At 38.5% G+C, this 22,472-nt stretch overlaps 1 protein-coding gene across 2 annotated transcripts in view; it reads right to left on the bottom strand.

The window, feature by feature from the left end:
• CFAP61 (cilia and flagella associated protein 61) overlaps nucleotides 1-22,472 on the bottom strand; it is a 209,196-nt gene that overhangs the window by 171,132 nt on the left and 15,592 nt on the right. For both annotated transcript variants that reach the window (XM_043544114.1, XM_043544115.1), the window contains exons 7-11: nucleotides 17,401-17,533; nucleotides 14,121-14,274; nucleotides 8,018-8,109; nucleotides 6,239-6,331; nucleotides 4,357-4,544 (exon numbers count right to left, since the gene is read on the bottom strand). In XM_043544114.1, coding sequence (XP_043400049.1) covers nucleotides 4,357-4,544; nucleotides 6,239-6,331; nucleotides 8,018-8,109; nucleotides 14,121-14,274; nucleotides 17,401-17,533 — 660 coding nt within the window. The remainder of the gene's footprint in view (nucleotides 1-4,356; nucleotides 4,545-6,238; nucleotides 6,332-8,017; nucleotides 8,110-14,120; nucleotides 14,275-17,400; nucleotides 17,534-22,472) is intronic.

Below are 22,472 nucleotides of genomic sequence, written 5' to 3'. Positions count from 1 at the left end.
TTACTTCTCAGTAACTGTTACATTTCTGCAAATTACTACTCTTGGATCTGTGCTTCTGCATGCAAGTTCAGCAGGAACTCCTTCAGTACAAATTCTAAGATACCACTCCCAGTCTAGGTTATCTCATGCCATCCACTCAGATACCTATGCTACCCCCAGTGCTCTAATGGTCTGTTTCTTTCCCAGAAAAACGTAAACATACACTCAAGTAAAGTGAATTAAAGAGAGAAAGATATATATTTTATATTATTATTATTATATATATTTAAGTCACAAGATTTACAGACAACTCAACTCCATGGAGAGGAGGCTGTTTGAGTGTTAAACTTAGAGAAAAATAGTTACAGGTAAGTAATGATCTCTTTCCTAAAGATATCCATCTTGGAGTCTGAACAATTCCAAAGATGTCTCTAAGAAAAAAATTAAAGGAGACTGCAATCTGTAGTGTATAATGATAAGCAAGGTGAGCATACCTTGAGCATTATTAACAATGGTGTGTGAGAAGCGGGAAATGTCAAGAGAAAAATATAAAGGTGGACAAATAAATTAAAGATACATCCCCCAGCAAAACAAAACTGCTAGAGGGCAGGAGAGCTGGATGTTCTTAACCCACAAATAGGTCTTGTATACATGGTGGAAATTTCACAGCACAGTTATAGCAGAATAACGATTCCACTATAGCTATTCCATTACATTGGGAGCTATTCCGGAATAACTGTCCCATATGGACACACTGTCACAAAATAAAAGTGATCTTATTATGGAATAATCACTCCACTTCTCTTATTTTAGATTAGAGTGTCCACATGGGGAAATTATTCCAGAATAGGTATCGTGGAATTCAGTGGTAGCTGTGCCATCAATTTCCCTTGGTATACAAACCCATAGATTTGTAAAACTGATAGCTCAAAGTGGGATTTCTCTCTCAATGCTGAATCTAGGCAAGATTGCTTGGTAAAAAACATACAGAAGATTATGTGGCTGCTTTGCATCTCTCCTGAATGCGAACATAATGGATACTTGCACATGTAGCACATATACGTCTCGATACAACCTTTCCTTTTTCTTCCAGGTACGCAACAAGGGAATGTCTTGTGGGACACTGCCCAGTCTTACACTTAACAGGGTTTCCTGACCTAAGAGGCATGATCCTGGCTCTCCTTGCTTGTTTATAAAAACCTGATTGTCTTTTTGAAAATATCGCAAGGTTCTTAGAACAATTAGGACTGCCATCATATCCAGAAAATAGACATACAGTTGCGGATACTCAATGGGGTGCATAACACCTCGGGGGGGGCTGCCCATTCCAAGCAGGATGCATCTTTGGTGAATCCAGTTGGTATTGAAGGAATTTTGAAGTCCACTGCTAATTGTACTTTGTTTCTGGACTACCACTAAGTGAAGCTTAGATTTTGTCAGTCACCGAGGGTCTCCTGAGGCTGTCTCATGTGGAAATGTGCCACAGGTATTTCAAATAATGTTACAATTATCAGACTCAAAATTCATGACTTCATCTCTAGGAAACACCTGTTGGCTCTGGTAAATCATCTGTCAGATCCATAGTGATACAGATCTCGTCCTGGAGAAGTAGAATCTAGCAGAGCTGCTACATACTATAATTCTTTCTGAGGAACAAACGTGGACTTTGAGTATGTCTACATGGGGAAATTTACCAACATACTTACAATGTATAATTATACCACTGTAGTTAAACTGGTGTAAACTCATTGTGTGCACTCTCTTATTTCCAAATAATGAGTGTAGATGCAGAAATTATGCTGATATAACTACAGCGGCATAACTGTGCCTGTTCATTTCCCCATGTAGACAAGCTCCTAGTGAGTAAACTACCTCATCCTTGGAGACTTTTTAGAGTGTTTTCTGATAAACCAATCATCTAGATCAAGGGCATCACTCATTTGAAGGAGAGGGTCAAATTCTATGTTTATGGTCTGTGGCCTGGGGTATAAATTCAGGACCATATGCTTCACATAGTGCACAGTGTCAGTGAGAGATATGCACAGAGATCAAAGGGACAATAAGACCTATAAATAATAATGAAACATTTTGTTATTTTGGTGCTTATTGTTGCATTCATCAATCAGTGAGAAAATCTGTTCCCATTAGGACCACTGCTATTTCAGCTTTTTGTTTCTCTTTCTTCAACAGCCTCCTCTCTCCCACCACTTTCTCGGCCTTTGTGAGTCTCCTCCATTCTTTCCCCTACATTTCCTTCCCTGCAGCAACTCTCAGTTTCAATCCCCTACTTCCAATTCAGTGTGTTTCACTACCATCCTCTTACCCATATTTATTGCTGAGTGATCAGTGACCGAATAGTTACGGTTGACACCCAAGTGTCATCATGGGACTGTAAAACTGACATTCCAATCAGATTAACAGAGGAGTTGTCTCCTCTGGGTCATTGTTCCAAGACATCTGCAGACTCAGGCATACATCACTAGCAGGCAAATACTGTGTGCACACAGTTCATATTTAGAAGACTACACTCTGCAGTCGCCCGGGCTACAAATTTACTTTAAAAATATTAGATTCTGGAGCACCCAAATAGGTCATGTGGGCTACATAAATATCTTATGAAGGCTGGATCTGGCCTGCAGGTTGTATATCTGACATCTTTCATCTAGATAAGGAAGGACATTCACTCATCTATTAAGGCTCACGGTCACGATCACCAAGCATTTGATGGAAACATGCAACACTGATGCCAATCCAACAGGCAATGCACAGTATTGTTGCTGTTTCCATACGAAATCTGAAATACATTCCGTGCTTCAGATGTATACTTATGGAAATATCAACATGATCCAGAGCAAACACATATTATTGTTATTTATTATTTGTATTAAGGTGTAGAGCTTCTCACAGCTTTCACAGAATCATACAATATCAGGGTTGGAAAGGACCTCAGGAGGTCATCTAGTCCAACCCCCTGCTCAAAGCAGGACCAATCCCCAACTAAATCATCCCAGCCAGGGCTTTGTCAAGCCTGACCTTAAAAACTTCTAAGGAAGGAGATTCCACCACCTCCCTAGGTAACGCATTCCAGTGTTTCACCACCCTCCTAGTGAAAATTTTTTTCCTAATATCCAACCTAAAACTCCCCCACTACAACTTGAGACCATTACTCCTTGTTCTGTCATCAGTTACCACTGAGAACAGTCTAGATCCATCCTCTTTGGAACCCCCTTTCAGGTAGTTAAAAGCAGCTATCAAATCCCCGCTCATTCTTCTCTTCCGCAGACTAAACTATCCCAGTTCCCTCAGCCTCTCCGCATAAGTCATGTGTTCCAGTCCCCTAATCATTTTTGTTGCCCTCCGCTGGACTCTTTCCAATTTTTCCACATCCTTCTCGTAGTGTGGGGCCCAAAACTGGACACAGTACTCCAGATGAGGATAGTAAATATGGCAGGCGACCAGCTTGGCTTAACAGTGAAATCCTTGCGGATCTTAAACATAAAAAAGAAGCTTACAAGAAGTGGAAGATTGGACAAATGACCAGGGAAGAGTATAAAAATGTTGCTCGGGCATGTAGGAATGAAATCAGGAGGGCCAAATCGCACCTGGAGCTGCAGCTAGCAAGAGATGTTAAGAGTAACAAGAAAGGTTTCTTCAGGTATGTTGGCAACAAGAGGAAAGCCAAGGAAAGTGTGGGCCCCTTACTGAATGAGGGAGGCAACATAGTGACCTTTCTCTCCCTGGAGTTTAGCATTCTGACTCTGGCTTCCTTCTTTTGCCACTGTCTCCCCTGTTCCGAAGGAGAGGGCAGTCTATATACTGTCCTCCTCCAGAGAGCTCCTCCTGACTGACTGGAAGAGAGGAGAGCCTGGCACACCCTACCCACAGGGCTCCTGATCCCAGGCCCTTAAAGGAATAGAATCCTGGAGTCCCTCCCCCCACCTCCCACCATCCAATTCCTTATTCCCTGGCACTGCTTTCTCTTTTCCTCTACCAGGACATTTCCTGGGTCTTTGTTCATTCCAGCTCCCTGGCATGGGATCTTCTGGCCCCTTCCACTCTAAAAAGGCAGGTATACCCCATTACAGGATATGTGAGCCTTGTTCCACCGCTGCAATTAGTATTTGCCCCAAAAGGATGGCTGCTTGTATTGCAACCTGGTAACTTTTCTGTCATAGGACACCCCATCAGAGGAGATGTGTGAAAAATTTTAAGTGGAAGGTGAATGCTTCATAAAGTTACGAGTGAATGCACGCAAGGAGTTAGATGGAAATTAATTCAACCTTAACTGCAGCAGATGGTGTCACTCCCCCAACTGCCTTAATAAATCAGGTTTCTGTTAAGTTATTAGAAACCGAATACCTATATGTCTATACTTGCCTTGTTTCATGTTTCTCATCAATACAGAATAGTTGAATACAGAAAGCAGTTACAGCTCCTCTGTACACAGGATGAAAGGAATCTCTCTCATCAGTCTCTAAGGTAGGTGTCCCAGCGGCTTTCAAATCGGTGTCTATGACATCATCTATTGGCAATTCAGCACTGGAAACAGTGTTTACACTCTCCTTCTGCAGCAAGAAGAGACAAGGGACCAAACTGAAACCACATTTCCTTTTTTGTGTGTTTGTTTAATGAGTCTTTTGTTGCATCATTCTTATTTTACAGCATTCCCAGCTGAAATACAGGGTTGTACTTCACCCAGCACAATACATTCTGCCCCATCTAGAAGTTTAGGGGGGCATTTTTAATGAAATTTCTGCATGGCTATAAATTGATTAATGCCTGCAGTAAGAGGTTTGAAATAAAGACAACAATATGTTTGGGAACAGATATTTCTCATTACTGTCCCTATGTGGAACAGTAACAGAAATTTAATCTCAGGAAATATTTTCGAATGTAAAAATTTGGATTCCATCCAAAGTTTAAAAAAATTTGAAAGAACAAAAATGAGAGCAATTCAGAAAATGTCATCTTGGAGATTAACAACTGCGATATTTGAAGAACAAGAGACTAGTTTTGAAAATATACTGAAAGGAAGAATAGAAGACAGATACAATTGTTTAAAATTCCATGGGCCAAATTCTCTGCTAACTTTGACCCCATACAAAATCAAATTACTTCAGTGGGGTAGCATGGGGTATAAATCATGACATAGTTTGGCATAGTAAGGGAACCTGAGTCATCTCACTTAAAGAAATGCTGATTTCCTATGTATGAGTAGTTGCACTTCATAAATATTATTCTTTGTTGCTTAAAAAAAATTTCCTTTTAGATCTGCATGGAAGAATTCAGATTTGGTATATTGGTCTCCCTGAGATCCAATACCAAATCTAACAATATACTAAAATTGATTACTATTGTATAGGTCTCAAAGCAGAACTTTGCACAAAATATCCGTACCTTATATGTATTTAAAATAATCAATCCACTCAATGTGCATCGTGTCAATTGATTTATTATAACCTGCTATATCACCTAAATGCTAATACTGAATAAAGATTTTATTAAAAAAATTATTTCACTTTAAAGAGTGGAAGCAAATCACAGTGTCAATACAGTTGAGAAACAGCCAATTATTGACATTTACTTTCAAATTCACTGTTCATTCCAAGTGAATTTAACATGTCCCCAAAAAAGGCCCAAATAAATAGGATTTGGGTGGGAAATCTAGGAGGTTTTTGCCAGAGGAGGAAATTTAGAATCTGCCTTTCCCTAGTCAGGGGGTACAATGCAATGTGGCCCTTCTGTGAGGATTCTTGGTTACTGGAGTCACATAACTATGGATTACCTGACCCCAACTGGGCCCCATGCGGTCTCCTAGTGCTGTCCTGTTATGAGCTAGAGAGCCCACCCTTCTATATGCACAGGTAGACAGACATGCATGGAAAACAGTTTTGCCAGCTCCAAGTGTTCAGAAGTCTTGAGCCAGGCCACAAAAATGAATGATTTGAAAAAGTAACAACTGCTTTCTTTTTCTTTGTCCTCTGGTTATTCAGCATTTAGGTAACACATTTTCAGACTTTTCTCTGGAACCACAAGGGCTAGAATCTTTCACTTAAAACAAAAACAAAAAAAGGTAAGCTGAGATTCTGTTGTAATAACATGGCTCCAGGAACTGAAGCTTTAAAAAAAATACCAAGTATTGCAAAAGTTGGCAACAATGGGAAAGCCTTGGGTGCCCACGTGCCAAAAAATGGATTTCATTCAAAAATGCACTGAGGATGAGTATTTTGATAAACTCTCGATTGTACCCGGCCCTCACCTCTGAAACTTTACAACCGAAAGTGTTCAGACTAGAATGTGAGGTGACAATATCCAAGGCTTGGAGAAGGACATCTTCAGTTTTAGTGTCCACCTGAAGAGAAAGCAATCAGTAACACATACAAATTAACATTCATGAATCATTTGTTTTCCTATGGATCACTAATTCTGGACATATTAAGCTCTCATTGATAACTCTGATCCCTTTTAAATCAATGTAAAAACTCGCAGCACTTTTGAAAGTCCCCTCTATGAAGCACTACATAGTATAACTGGCTCATAACTCTTGCCGTTTAGTCCTTTTAAAACCAAATATGTCTGCAGACAAAGGCAGCTTATTGCAACACCAAGGACAATAAAAACACATACAAAAACATTCCAGAGTATTCCATCTGGTTTCTTCATCCCAGATTCCTTTGGAAGATAGGGATTCATTTAGTCAGGCTGTTACTGCAACTAAACTGGAATCTGGCAATCCTAACTCCACCTTCCTTGCCATCTGCCTTACCAGATTTACGTTGGCTTGTAAAGGCTGCATCTGAACTAGTAAATGTCATAGTTATGATTCACCATCCCTGGAGCTTCACCAGTGATAGCGACAATGGAGGCTATAGCATAGACAGGACGTGGGGATTTTTACCACTTCACTTAATTCTACAGCATAGTGGCAAAAATTCCAAAGCTTGGTCTACACTAGTGCTTCTCCCACAGCGGAGCTTCTCTGGAGTTCAGTTACAGCTATGGTGTTTATTAATGTAGACAAGGCCAAAGTGCCCAGCTCCCATAGTGCTACAGAATGCAAGCATACTCATATTTAGTCAGCCAGTCGATGGGCAGTGCCTTCCCCAAAGCGGCACCAGGGCCAACTTCATTCTAGCTATTTCCTCCTCTGTTTTCCAGATGCTTCAAGACAATTCAGATGCAAATGGTTTCCAAATAATCCTAATGACTACTTCATAACTTCCCTGAGCCTTACTGCACAGGTGAGTATGAATTCTCGTAAAGTACTTCAAAAGAATTGGAACTAGAGGGACCCTAATAGTCTGACCTCTTCAAAATTACAGGAGACCCTGGAAATTAGAACAGTTTTGACAAGCAGGTTTATAGTTAAGTACTTACCCAGCTCCAGTGGATGTTGCTAGATACTTAGGCTACTTTGGCTATATCTATACTACACACCATTGGAGGCAGCGTATAGTGTACATATGGCTAACATGCCACAGTGAAAAGCAGGCTGTGTCCACCCTGCAATGTGTAGCTATATGTGTCAGTGAAAGGCTCTGGCAGGGGGAGGCAGTGGGAAAAGGTTTAAACAGCTCCCCACTGCTGGAGGCTTTCACTGCAGCGAGGAAAGACTATGGCAGTGGGGAAGCGTTCCCTCCACCAGAGCCTTTCCCCATTCCTGGAATCTTTCCCTGCTGCAGGGAAGGGATCCAAGCAGCAGAGAGCTGGCAGAGCCTTTCCCCGCTACCTCCCAGTTGCCAGACCCCTTCCCCACTGCCAGTCTTTTCCTGCAGGGAGGCAATGGGACACTACACTGCTAAAAAGAGCAGTGTAAACAGGGAGGCATGACTTGGCTGAGTAAAGAGACATATAGTGAGACTAAATGTAGTCTGGACTCCTCTTTTGCATGTAGTTTTTAAACAACCAACAACAAATCTCAATTTTTATCCTTCTGAATTTATGACTATGTTTCTAGTGTTTTATTTAAAAGGCATCCTGCATTCGATAGTTATGGCATTTATTTAAATGTCCAGTGAATTATGTTTAGTAATATTACCTGAATATCCATGTCATGGGCACTAATACACTCAGAGTTTTGAGATAAAACAGATTCTGCTTCTTGACTTCTTTGGCTGCTTTTTTCTTCATCTGAATAATGAAAAGGAATAAATGCATCAAAGCAGCTTACAAAATGGATCCATAAACATCAGCATCACAGCAGTACATGAAGTATAACTCTCAGCAGCACACCACCATTAAGATGTTTCTTATGATCATGGGTAAGATTGAGCTATTACATTCACTTTACTAAGACTTCAGCATATCTGAATATTTACTCTGAAGACAAAACTGTAGAGGTCATTTTAAAACAGAGGATTTGAACAAAAGATAACCTGGAAACATTCCTGACTAATACTGTGTTTAGATGTAAAATTATATTTGGACTCTAACTGAAGGGGGACAATGTGGTCAATAGTTGAACTACCGATTGGATAGTCTGTCTCCTACCATTCAGTACCCATCTCTGCTGCTAACTTGTTATATGACCTTTGGCAAATCACTTAACCTGTCTCCCATCAGCCTCTCCATCTGTAAAATGGAGATAATATTTCACAGAGATGCTGTGAGGCTTAATTCATTAATGTTTGTGAAGAAGTGTGACATCCTCAGATGGTAGGTGCCAGAGCAATCTGAAGTATTATGATTATCATCTGTAAAATTAAAATAGTTAATTCCCTACCTCAAAGGGACTATAGTTACATTTTATAGAAGTTTGCCCTTTGAGAGCCTGTGATTATAGGTGCTATATAAGTACAATGTGTATTTTAATGGGAAATTATCACACAGTGCTTGAAAAATTGTCGGACAAATTTGACATCTCAAAAGGCAAAAATGAAGATACTAGTCTACTAATAGTCTCATTCTTTTTTTAAATCCAAGGGTCACTAGTTTTCACTATAAACTAGTTACTCCAACTGCTATATACACCCCTTACTAAAAACCCCCCCTGGTGAAATAAGAAAATTTCCCTTCTCTCCTCTCCCACTACTACTTTTATTCCAGTTGGTTTTTTTAAACGGATTCTTAACCTTTTGGAAACTAAAGGCCATATTTTATGGGAGTGATGCTGAGCAATTTTTAAACTCTGGCCCTAGGCAATAGTTTGGCTGGCAGTCTAAAAGGGTTAATGGTGCCTCTCCTATCTTGTTACTTCCCTGTCTCCTCCATTGCAGCTAGTGCTTGCCTTTGGGGCTCAGATCAGACATATTCCAGGATCCTTTTACACAACTGCTGCAGCTCCTTTGAAGCACTGCAGCATCTGCATATGGATCTGGGAGCACATCTGAGCCCCAGAGGAGCTGCTGGGTGGGCAATGGGTTTCACCTTCTTAGTATGAACCAGGGTTTTGGTTACCTATGATTATGATTACCTTAAAGCACTGTGACAACTAGTTAGAAAGGATCTTTGTTGTATTTTTCAGTCCCAAAAGGCAGACACTGGCTAATCTCCTTAATGAACACCCATTTTAGCAGAGGCAGCAGATAAATACAAAGAAACCAGTTTTTAAACTATGGTAAGTGAAGCAGGGATGAAAGGGCTCTATAAACAAGAAAGGAAAGGACAACACACACTTAAATTTATTTAGACCAGATTTTAAAGTCTACACAGCACTGAGCACTCTGACTGAGCTCAATTCCTAGTAATAAAAGCAATGATGATGGGATTCTGTTTTAGTCAATTGCTAACAGGTTAATAGTATTTTTGGTGTCAAAAGCGATGACTAAAGCAATAGGATTCAATTAATTTTAGTCACTTGCCTATCCACTTATACTTAGCCATTGAAAGACATGATATTTGTATTATTTATACAGAGAGAGAGAGAATATTGTGTAAATAGAGTTTCTGGATTACAGTTTAAACGAGTAAAATCCAATTAAAGCAAACATTTGAACAATAGAGTTAATTTTGTTAATACTGATAAACACCAGATTTCACAATTTTCACCATGTCCAACATTTTATTCACATGGACCAAATCCACAGCTGGTGTAAACTGGCATAGCTTCACTGAAATCAATGCTACGCCAATTTACATCAGATGATGATCTGGCCCAAGATTGTTTCCTGACATTTAAAATGCTAAATGGCAGGAAAATCCAGATAAAAATGTCCAAAATCAATTTCAGAATGTTTATGATGCATTATTGCATTTGATTTGTAATGGCTTAACTACTATGTACATATGACTTACCTATTTTATACTCATGTACAATTTGTGCAATAGGACATGACTGAAATCTGACATCAATGCAGCAGAAGTTGACTGCTGTGTTACTTTCATTCCATCCATGTGCCTGGCAGCCTTTGGGTAGCTGCTTGACAGCAATTACACAATTTTGGGAAAAAACAGTCTCTAACCCAGCCCTGACAGGTAATGAACACTATATTCCCTTTGAAGTCAATGAGAGGTGAGATTACTCAACATCTTGCAGGAACGGTCCCTTAGTTTACAGTAGAATATCAAGGTGAGTTACTTTAAATAATTTGAAATCCTGCTGCAATTGCCAAATTTATATTCAATATGTGGAACCAAATATTAACTGATTATAGTTCATTAAAGTGAGAAACAGTTAAAAACACTGATGGAGTCAATAAATTAAAGCAAATAACCATGAAAACCCCACAACAATAAAATCTGGGATCCCTATATGTAAGCCATTTCATATATGTTAATTAGCTATCAAAATTCCTTAAAAGTCACTTTCCAAATCCTAAAGACATATTCCTAGTTCATTTTTTCATATACTTAAAATGAAGTCTCTGAAGAGAATCTTTAATTAACAAAAACTCTTTGAGATTTTAAGATAAAGTATGCCAAAACAGTAACCTATGAATCTGAAGACTTCTGAGCCCTGGGAGGGGGCTTCAAAAAACTCTATGCATGCTTTGTGTTGAGAAACCTAACTAACTTACAGTTCAATTCCCTTAGGTAAGTAGGTTTTGGGACAATCTCAGGCAATTTAATTTTTTAAATAATGAGTTTAAAGGCCTAAAATAATTCAGCATGATATTTTTTTAAAAAGCTATAATCACTGTCAGAAGAAATAAACGTTGATGCAATGTGCAGGCAAAAAGTGCATATACTATATATAATATGTGGTTTCTCTAGGGGTATCACCGATGGGCACCTTTATAGAAATGATCAAATGTCATCCTGATTAATCCAACAGTATTTCTCATTATAAACAGGCTTGCAGGTGTCAGAAGTTAACTAATACATGCCTCTACTTTACATATAAATATTGATATGTTGTTTCTGATTTTATACTAAAATGAAACCCTTAATGGCTCCTCTATCCAACACAGACAAATATAGTTGCATCACTGTTATTTGTATATGTACCATAAACGTGTGATCTGGAAGAACATTATCTACTGTAACTGAAGTAAGAAAGACTTCAACCAAAAGAAAATTAAAAGATTCCGTTTGCTGGGTTGATGGTAGATGTAAAAGTCAGCAGGATCAAAAAGCCAGTTCAATAAAAAGCCTGATGAAAACCTCTTGAATCATTCCCACAGTATCATAGTGTTTTCTAGCTACCAATTCCTGACTCCATATAGAGTAACAGCCAAATTACTATAATTATAATGAAATGCAAGTGGCATATCAACATTACGTTAAACATAGATGTTGTATACTCTTTCATTTTTATTGCCCAGTATTAGATTTTGAAAGGAAAAACAACAACCACCTGCAGTCTCCATGTACAAGGGCCAAAGCAAGTTAAACAGCTTGGAAATTCTTTATTACAGCTATTTATAGCTGAACAAAGCTTTTCTTGTACAGCTCACATTTTAAATATTCAGACTTTGAATTCATTAAAGATATAATGGCCCATATTTTCTGGTAGTGTAAATTAACACAGCTTCATTCTCTTTACACCAGCAGACAATTTGGTTCCATATTTTCAAAGCAGTGCACAAATGGTGTTCCCATACACACCAAAAAAAAAAGATACTGATCCTGCAAGATATATCTATGCACTTAACTTTAGCCACATGAATAATTCTGTTGATTTCAAGCATGTACGTAAACCCTGATTCTGCAAAGACTCATCCATGGAATAGCAAAATGCAATTGCTATAAATGGACTCTATTTCTACCATAATCAAGCTATAACATATAACATTACTTTTTAAAAAATATACTTTTAAAGATGACAGAAAGGAGGGGGGGAATTAGATTTATGCCTTTTTTTCCTGAATACTTCATTAAAAAAAAAAAGCTTGAAAGTTTTTGTTTGGTTGGTTGGTTTTAAATATGCTGTTTTTTACATTAAAATTTTTGGGTCACCGCTTTTTTCCTGACATTCTTTATGAATGAGTGGAGATTGACAAGATTTATAACATCACATATGCCACATAAGTGAAACTTGATTAACTGAGAGCAGAAGTGGGTTTTATACAGACTGTTTAAAACACCAGCTTTCTGTTAACAGACATTAAACTCTAATACCTAACAAACAATAGGAAGAAATGCTCTTATTAAGATAATCAACCGAGGTGCAGATTTTGGAAAATTTACCAAATAAAGAGCAAATTTTCAATAAAGAAACCATGCAAAATGACAACAAATAAAGGGCATACAAATTTTTGTAACCTCCAAGCAGCTAGTATATCAACTAATTTGGTAATAGATGTTATACTGTATTAATAAATGTAAGCTAGCTTAATTTTTTTACTTTGATTTTAAAAACAACAAGAACCATTTTCCTCTTGCCCGTTTTGGCCAGATACAATAGACTAACTCTTTAAAGCGTACATGCAATACCTACTAAGAATTTACTGGTGCAGCTTATTGTTTTAAAGGTATTTCTTAAAGTTATGAAGATTAAGTTATTTAGTGTCTTTTGGTAAATATTCATTTGGCCTTTTAAAGACCCAATCCTGACCCTAATTTACATGGCTTTACAAGATCCATTCAGCTGACTGTGTACCTGGACAACTGATCCTGAAGAAGGCTGCCCCAGCATGCAAGGTTAGGAAAGAGAGGACCCACACACACACTACAGTCAAGAGGTTGGAGCTTCTCAACAAACAGTGGACTTGTACTAATGATTTTTCCTCCTCCCACAGCCCTATTTGTATTCCCAACACTGTCCTTCACCTAGGTCTGCAGTAACACTCCAGCAGCTCCAGGGGCAAGGAGGTGAGATAGAATAAAATGGTGGAGTTCCTTTATTAACATGGTGGTTCTTTGCAGGGGAGGGAAAGGAAAGTTGATAGGATAGCTAGGAGTGTGTTCTTTCCTCCATCTTCTTCCCTGAGGCTGACAGTTCTAGGATATCTGTGGGTGACTGGTTTTATGCTGCTCAGTGGCCCTCTTTTCGGTCTGAGACAAGGCATTAGAAACATTCAATGAAACAGATAATTGTGGTAACTTATTAGTGCTCATTCTTATTCTATTATTGATTATTAACAAATAGCAAAATGTAGTTGTCTATGCAAAAAAACAAACACAAACAAAAAAACTCTTCAGTGCTTCTTAAGAAAGAGAGGCCAGAGGATGACAGTGCATCATTTAGAGATCTTTTCTACTCTTCAAGCAATTCATACACCAACTTTATTATTATCATTTATTTGTATTATGGTAGCCCTTAAAGGGCAGGGCCCCATTGCGCTAGACACTGTACAAACACAAAACAAAGAGATTTATTATAAACTCTTCAAGTCAGGGACTAGGTACAAGACTATAAGCAGAACAGACAGACAGAGGGAGCACAAGGAAACAATGAGATGATACTGGTCAGCTGCCTAACTATTCTCAGACATTGGAATCAGCTTCAAAATGAGACCTTAACTTAACAGACCAGTTGCAGATGACATCTGGGGGACATGTCTAATGCTTTAACTTTCCAAGATTTGAACTTTGTTTATATAATGCTACTGATCCTGAAAGATCCTCCAATCTCCTCAACAGTGACAAGCATTTAATAAGCAGAGACAACAGCTGTCAAATCTCAGCCCTCCCCGCCTAGTGCTGAGCTAGACCATTCCAAAAGGTTCCCTTCCAACCCCATGAAATAATTATATATTTGGAAGTTAAAAATAAATGTAGCCTAGCTGATTTTGAATCTATATATTTTACTCTGTTTTTACCTGTTTCAATACTTGGCTCCTGAGGTGGTTTGAGAATATCATCAGGATGTGGTTTGCAGAGACCATGGAAAGGCCCCAGGTCAAAACAGTCATGAAGCAGTTGTATATTCACTTCCGAGCACACACTCATGAAACCTACTGCAGTGCCATCATCCTGAAATATCAAAATAACATTATCACACTCTTAAAAGCTGCAAGTCTATATAAAGACATGAATTTGGGGCACAAGAAAAGGCCACACAGTCCAATATACTTCATACTTTTTATCTTAAATCCTACCTAACAAAGCTACTTTGTTCCAGGGTTTGAAAGATTTAAATAGCAATAGCCAGACTGGATCAGCCCGAAGGTCCAACTAGCTCAGTATCCAGTCTCTAACAGTGGCTAATACCAGATACTTCAGAGGAGGGTAAAAGAAAATGTAATAATCTTGATTTAAATATGCACAGGGGAAGAATAAAAAAAATATTGTTAGCTATGGTCTGTAAGGTGTTTTGTATCTCAATAATTATTTATAAATGTATACAAAAACACAAAACATATAAAATTACAAAGCGCCATCTTTAGCTATTTCAGAACAGATTCTTGCTTAATCTAAAACCGTTAAGTAAAATCTGGATCTAGCTAAACACAATGGTTGCCTAATTACTAAACACTAGTGTAAAAATTTCTTTGTGCTCTTAAATGGAAGAAAATACTTTATTTCCCTGTGACATGGTTTAATTCAGGGACAGAAAGCACAGTAATTATAAGCACTAGATAATTTCAAGTTCAAGACATATCAAGCAACAAATGCCTTAATAACTGCACAGGCAGATATGACAACGATAAGGACCTTGCATTGATGAAATAGCAGGTGACATTGGTTTAATGCACGGAATTGGAGCTTTCCTGGAAGTTACAATAGTAAACAAGAAACAGACACTGACAATAAGAATCATCACTGATTTTTCACTAAAATAAGGCAGGTAGAAGATAACTTAATTTTTAGTATTATATGCAACCTACTGATAAAACATATAACCACTATATGTATTTTTTCCTCCTATACTTAATAAAATCTTGTGATAAAAGGCTGAATTTGTCCAGCTGTCTTATCAAGCCATCAACATTTCAATAAAAATAAAAAAAAAGTTTATTTTTTTCCCCAAACAACAAGTGATTGTTTGCTTGTCTTGTTTGCGTAACTGAACAAAAGATGGGTCTCTGCAGTTGTCTAGCTGCTGTGTAATTTTAGGCCCAAGGCTCAGCAGAGGCTGATTAACCAATCCATCTACCATATGTGCAAAAAGAGGTTGCCAGCTTCATTCTCTGCAGGGAAAATTGGCATCTATCTTGGTTCATATGGAGGTATCTTTCCAATCTGCAGCAGCATTGGTGAGTCTATACTATGAAGACCTGAAGCACGTTTTGCAGGTTTCATATTGAGCCATAAATGTATGATAGAAATATATTATTTATAAGATTATAAAATTGCTGTTTGTAATGTGTTATTACACTAATGGCTTATTGTTTACCGCTTGGTTTCAAACTGCAGTGATTACATTTTAAGGATTTTTTTTTTTTAACTGTTTTGCTCAAGGAAGCAGATTTCTGGAGTTAAAGTAGGTTATAGCTCCTATCTGCCTACAATACTTCACAGAATTACAAAGTATGGCAATTACATATTGTAAAATAGAATGTTCTTTGAGAAATGCATGCCTCTGAGACAATGTAAAATACCAATGTTTTTAAAATCTCTTTCATGCTGGCCACTCTCATTTCTCTTTTAATTAAGAAACTAATTCCTGATTTTTGGAGATAGCATACATTTTTCTGCATTCATCAGGAGATGGAAACAAACTACAATATTCACTCATCTTGTCCATCTCGAGCATCTCTAATTCTACCTTTTGGAGATATTTTTGACTATGTATCCTTGGTTACCAGTCATCACATGCAGTATTAATGTTGCTAGTGGATGTAATTTGGTTATTTATAATGCAAAGTGTCTAAAATAACAATAACTGATTTAAGATCACCTCTTTCAATTATCTCAGAAAAATCTACCAAATTGTAGCTTCATTTATATCACGATAAGAAACAAAATATACGAATGAATCACACTGGGTTAGACGGTGGCATTTAGCCACAGTCCTCCATTGGAGGCATAGCTTCAGGAGCGTACAGGCTGCCCCAGGGGGAGCATCGAAAGGCAGTGCCTGCCTGCGCATTCCAGTTGTGCTAGGGTGAATACAAACTACTACAGCCCTTTAAAGGGTGTAACATATTGCTCACGTTTCAGAGTGGTAGCCGTGTTAGTCTGTATCAGCAAAAAGAACGAGGAGTACTTGTGGCACCTTAGAGACTAACAAATTTATTTGACCATAAGCTTTCGTGGGCTAAAACCCACTTCATTGGATGCATCACTGTATGCATCACCGATCACGGTATGTCCAGCCAACTCTGCTGGCCTCTGCATGGGAGGGGCAGAATCGTGACTCCCTGTCCCTTTTCAATGAGTTGTTCCTGGTGGAAACATCGCAGCAGTAATCTCTACGCTTCCTTGACCAGAGGGGCTGCTATTCTGGTTAGCTCTTTTACTAGCTACACAAGGGCAGGGACAGGGATGCTCCTGACTGCCTCCCACAGAAGAGCTGCCCAAGGTTGAGCTCTCAGTCAAGAGTAAATTAATACATTTCCATTCTTTTCTGAAAAAAGTTCTCAGGTGACATACAATTATGATTTTGTTGTCACTTAAGGCCCAAGTCTGCAAAGGGGTGAGCACTTGATGTGAGCAGCCTCAAAGCGTAATGAGGTCACCATGAGTTAAAGTCATATGGATCCTCACAGACAATCAGAATCTCACAGAAATGGGCCCTTAATTTGCTTGTTCTCAGTTTCCTCATCTGTAGAATGGGTGACCCTGTCATCCTCTTAAGAATATTGTGAGGTACAAATGAGATTTGTAACGTAACTGGGGATCTTCTGATGGAAAGACATTTTAGAAATGCCAAGTATTGTTACTATTTATTACTGATTCACTTGTCATGTTCCATCCTTAAAGGAGATACCCACTGCAAAGGGGCAATCATTTTCCTGAAAGAACTGAAAGCTTACTAAGAAAAGGGCTGAATTTCTCAAGTGTCAAATGGCCATCAAAATTATGATTTTTGCTTTCTAAGGCATAGTTAGTCCTACTTAATTCATTTTTATTCAAGAAGCCAGTGCACCAGCTGTTACCAAATACAGCATAATGAATGTTAAGGATACCCAAGCCTACTGCATGTCAAGGATCTACCTCACAAACAACAGCATGGTTTTTTTCATCCTGAGCTTCTATCAGCTCTGCAAGGAAGTATTCTCCATAGGTTTCTCTCAGAATTTCATTCTGATGCATGAAGATAGGCATGAGATCATCATGGTCTTCCACCCTGTAAAACAGAATCAATGATGTCTTAAAACTTTCTAATACTAGAATACTAATCCTTCACTCCCTAATTTGTTTTTCAGAGTGTAGGCAAATGATAACTTCTATACAAAGTCAACTATTTATTTAATTTCAATTACACTGTCATTTTTAGAATGTTGTAAAACAAACATGACTGATCATTTCAGTGTATATTGTTAAATATTTTTTAAAACTCTTTATGAATTTACTCTGATGCACTACAGAGAATGAAAGACCAAATGTCTTCCTGGGCATACCAGAGGTAACTGAAAAGGGAAATTTGGATAGCAGTTATTTCTTACAGCACAGACACTCTTTACAACACTTTAAACAAGAGATCTTATGAATGTAGCTGAAGCTGTGACTGTAAACATCGACCACCTCTTTCCTTACTGGAGGTGTGGCCCCTGCTGAAGCAGAAACCAAGGATCCATAAGGAAACCTAACCCCAGGCATCTTCAAACAGCCAGGCCTAGCTATACACCTCTGTGAACTTCCCAGACCCACTATTCCAGTATTGGCAATATAGCGGACTCTTTGCTGTGATGTTTCCATTGGCAGATGCAAATGACGCCTCTGATAACAGGATAAGTTACTGCTGCTCAGGCCAAAAATAATGTATACTACACAAATTCCACACTGCTGTTAAAAAGGGGCTGCCATTGACTCTGAGATGGGGAATGAACATATTGAATAACCCTCTTCGCTGCAGTGCATTCAATGGCATTTACCACAAACTCTCTGTGATTTTGCTATGCAACAGAGGGGAGTATACTGACCCAAGACAGTAACATAGGAATTAAACAAATACTGTTCACAAACCAGTAGCCTTGTCAGGTTCATCATCATGTACTTGTCAGTGGTCTATAACTACTACCATGACAAAATATAAACAAAAAATGGGAGAATGATTGAGGTAGGAGGATGCTTACTTACCTGAAGATAAGAAATAAAAACTTGTCCTTTTAATATTCTGCTGTATTGCTGGCAGTGATTGCAAATTTACAAGGCACACTCAAACAGTTCATCTAAAATCCCCAGGTGCAAAAAAACAACAACACAGGGCTTTCAAAAATCTACATTCAATTGGCCAGATCCTCAGCCAGTGGAAATCTCTTAAAGGAGCCATACCAAAGATGGTGCAAACATGGGCAGGGAGGAGCTCCCTGTGCCTTTACTATCCCCCCAGCACACCTGTGCAGAATCTGCCATAACTGTGTGCTTTTGTGTGAAAGAGACCATTAAATTATATAATTTCACTCAAAAGAATTAAATGTGCTTACTCGCTAGTTGGTGTTCTGTGACTTGGTGAGCTAGCGTGAGCAATGGGGGCATTTCCTCACCTCTGGTGTCAGTCAGCAAATGACCAATCAAAAGGGAGATTTAGCATCAAACTGTTCCCATTCCAGAAATTGCCTCTAAAACGCCCAGTAAGTTACTTCTGAAGGTTAGCTTATGCTACACTCCCTTCCTCCTTTTTCTCTGTTCTCTGGTAGGGGAGCTCTGAAATGAGGTCACTTTGTTAAGATCTGCACCCACTGGCAGCCATCTGGGCAGGGAACCACTTCATGGCTGGATGTTTCAGCACGTCAGCCCTGCAGCAAAGAACTGGAAGGAGCTCCTCGGTGGAGCTCCTTCTGTGTGGAGAGCCCCTGCTGTCTTCCATGGCTCCTGTGGCACCACAGTGTGAGGCACTTGCTGCCTTCTTCATGAAGGCTGGGGAGCCTGGAGGCGTAGCCTGAAAAGGTGGTCAAAATCTCCTCTCCCTTCTCTGCCTAACTGACTCCTGCCAATCAACTTTTCAACATAAATCACGGACAACTGAAGAGGGGCAGTAAAGACTTAGGCTCCAATCCTGCAACTTACTGCAAAGACAGACCCCTGAGTCCACATGGATTCCCACTGATGTCAAAATGAGGCTCCAGCACAGGTGTAATGTTGCAGTTTGCAGGATCCAGATCTTATCTACTTCTACTGTTCCTTCTACATTCAACTTGCTGTCAGTGTGAAAGCTACCTCAACCTGTCTGCACTTGGCCTGACATACACTGTTGGCAGTAAAAGTCTTACAGTACTCGAAGTGTATAGATAGATTCTCATTGAAATACCTGAAGAGATTAACACACTTACTGATACTTAATGTTTTCTCATTTAAAATCCAATATTAAGCTTTTGAAATCCTAGTTCTTAATCAGAAGCACAAGACTAAAAGAGAATTTTAATGCATGTTGAATAATGTAGATAAAAAGTACAGTCAGGGAACGCAGTACCTATTGATTGATTTATTTGCTGGTTTTTTAATGTGCCTATCACCATGGGCCTGTCACAAAATAAATATATCTAACGTTAAACTATCCATAATAAACACGATAAACTGTCCCAATCCTGTACTACCCAAACCATTCAGTTCATCAATGGTCCAACAAATACATGCTTTACTGAAATGATGCATCTTGCACTATCCCCTAAGAGTCAGGAAACTCAGGCTGTGATGGACCACAAGAAGGAATAAATTCTACAGCTAGGGACTCCCCATTGAAAACACCTGCAAGTCTCCATGACTGAACTTCTATAAAATGTGCATTTGCTAATCTCAGCTGTCACAGAATGCACAGGGAGAGAGATGGTCCCTAAAGGGCCAAGAAGCAAACTCAGGCAAGCTTTAGACATTTGAGCCAACATGATGAATTGCCCCGAGAGAAGATGGGCATCCAGTGAAGTTCACTGAGCATGTGGGTGATATGTTCCCACCAACCCCCTGCACTAAAACAAGTGGGCCAGCACATTCTTCACTTGTTAAAACTTATAGGCCATCTTTAAAGGTACCTTGCAAGTATAGTGCACGGCAGATAACTAGAGCATGATGACTAGCAATATTTAACAACCTCTTAGCTAACCACAGATTTTAAAAAGTAGAATGAACCACTATTGCTACCTTGAAATCTAAAAGGAGCTGGAGATCCAAAAGTACCCCAAGACTGTTAACATTTTTGGCAAAGAGTGGTCACACTACACCCACAGGTGGTGCAGTCATAATCTTTATCACACTGTCATCATGTCAACCTGTCAAGTATTATAGAGATATGAAGTAATAAAGGGCTGGGGCGGATACAATTAGGCCTGTCTGTTGGTTCAGTTCAGATAATAAAAACAAAACTAGGACATGTATTGCCATCTGGAAGCAATGTAAGTGATTATTTCCTTGCAAGGTCTCTAGTGACCTCTAGTGGTCAACTATCTTAACACATTTCTTATAAATTATTCATCGAAGCACTCACACAGTGCTACAACACATTTGAAAATGTTCTGTAACTTAGTAAATTAATTACTCAGAAAACTTTTTATAAGGCTAGGGCCATGTAACTTCCAAATCCCTCAGAAGATTAATGGTCTTAAATCTCTTAGTTGTTAGTTCAGCAACTTCCTTCATTACTTGGGGCCAATCCTTTTATTAAACAGCCTTTGAAAACCACCAGAAAATATCATTACATGCTGTACTCCTAGCAATTGAAATGTCAGAGATTACAAGGATTGCCTGATATACTATAGTAGCTTCCCTTTTCCTCAAGTTTTTGTTTCTTTTATAAACAGAGGTCACAAAACAGGATCAGTGCTCAAAATCGGCACCATCCTGCAATTAAAAACATAACTTATTTTTTTCAAAATGATTTACAAAACAAAAATAAAAATATCAATACATGAATCAATGCAATATTTTCCATTATAAAAGGTTGTAAAGTTAAGCCTTAGTAGTTAATTTACACTTCTTTCTTGTTTATTACGTATTGTTTTGTTTTTAGTCCATTAATTATTACATAACATTTATATTGTGGTAGCTCCCAGAAGTCAGCTGGGTCAGGGCCCTAATTTGCTAAGTGTTGTATAATAAAACCAGTCTTAAGTCTATTTTCTTCTTTTCCCCAGGAAGGGCAGTTGCACATGTGTATTTCTTGCAATTGTTGAGAGCCCTCTACACTGGCGATTTTCACAATCAACCGCTCATTTAAAACGCAGAGTGTTTAACTGGGTCAGTTTTACAGCGAGTGGCTGTTTCTGGTATGAAAATCCAATAGAAGAAAGGTGGGAAGCTAGGTATTTGTTAGTTTTTTGTCTCCTTTATTGTGTTTTAATTTGACGCATCCATTTCTCCATTTCCACTATGTCCTAAAACTCTAATGAATCAAAATATTAACAAAAGCGAGAATATTCTTTTTCCAATCCCTGGCTAATTAGAGCCATAGTGCTACTAAAAAATCTTGAAGAATTATGCTCACTGAAGGCCATGATATTAATTATGAGACCTAAAAGGATTATTAGTGGTCCCTTAAAACAGACCACATACAGTTGTTGACCCAATCTGACTAGTAATCCCACCCCAATAATATTCTACCTGTGAGCAATCCCACTAAATATGAGTAAAGCTTCCAATATTTCCACAACCTCATCACCATTAGTCACCAGTTGCTTTATAATTTTTGTTAAGCTTTTCTGGAATAAGGTGCCATTGAAACAATATCTAAAAATAATTTTCCTTTAGAACAGTACATACTTGATAAGCTTTTTTCTGAAGATCATACTGATAACCATTCTTCAATGGCTATTTTTCTGTTAACTCCTTTCTCCAACTTTTCAGGAAACTAACATAACATAACATCCTTTATGTTCCTATTGATCAAGTATGTAAAATGAAACCCTTAGTACCAAGTTTTACTGCAGCCACTGATTAAAAAACAAATGAATATAGGCCCTGATTCCCATTTAGACCACTCTGGCAGTTTAAAGAGGCCTTAAAGTGGATGTAAATGTTTCAAAAGTTCTGTTTATTAATTTTTATGACAAATACTGTGTCTGAATTTGTAAATATTGGTAGAATGGTATAACTGAACATAGGGTTTAAGTGTGGCTTAAGTGGTGCATAGATGA

Source organism: Chelonia mydas, chromosome 3, assembly GCF_015237465.2.
Source record: "Chelonia mydas isolate rCheMyd1 chromosome 3, rCheMyd1.pri.v2, whole genome shotgun sequence".
In the NCBI taxonomy this organism is placed as follows: domain Eukaryota; kingdom Metazoa; phylum Chordata; order Testudines; family Cheloniidae; genus Chelonia; species Chelonia mydas.
The sequence above is the reverse complement of the archived record's forward strand: the minus strand, read 5'-3'. Positions and strand labels throughout refer to the sequence as shown.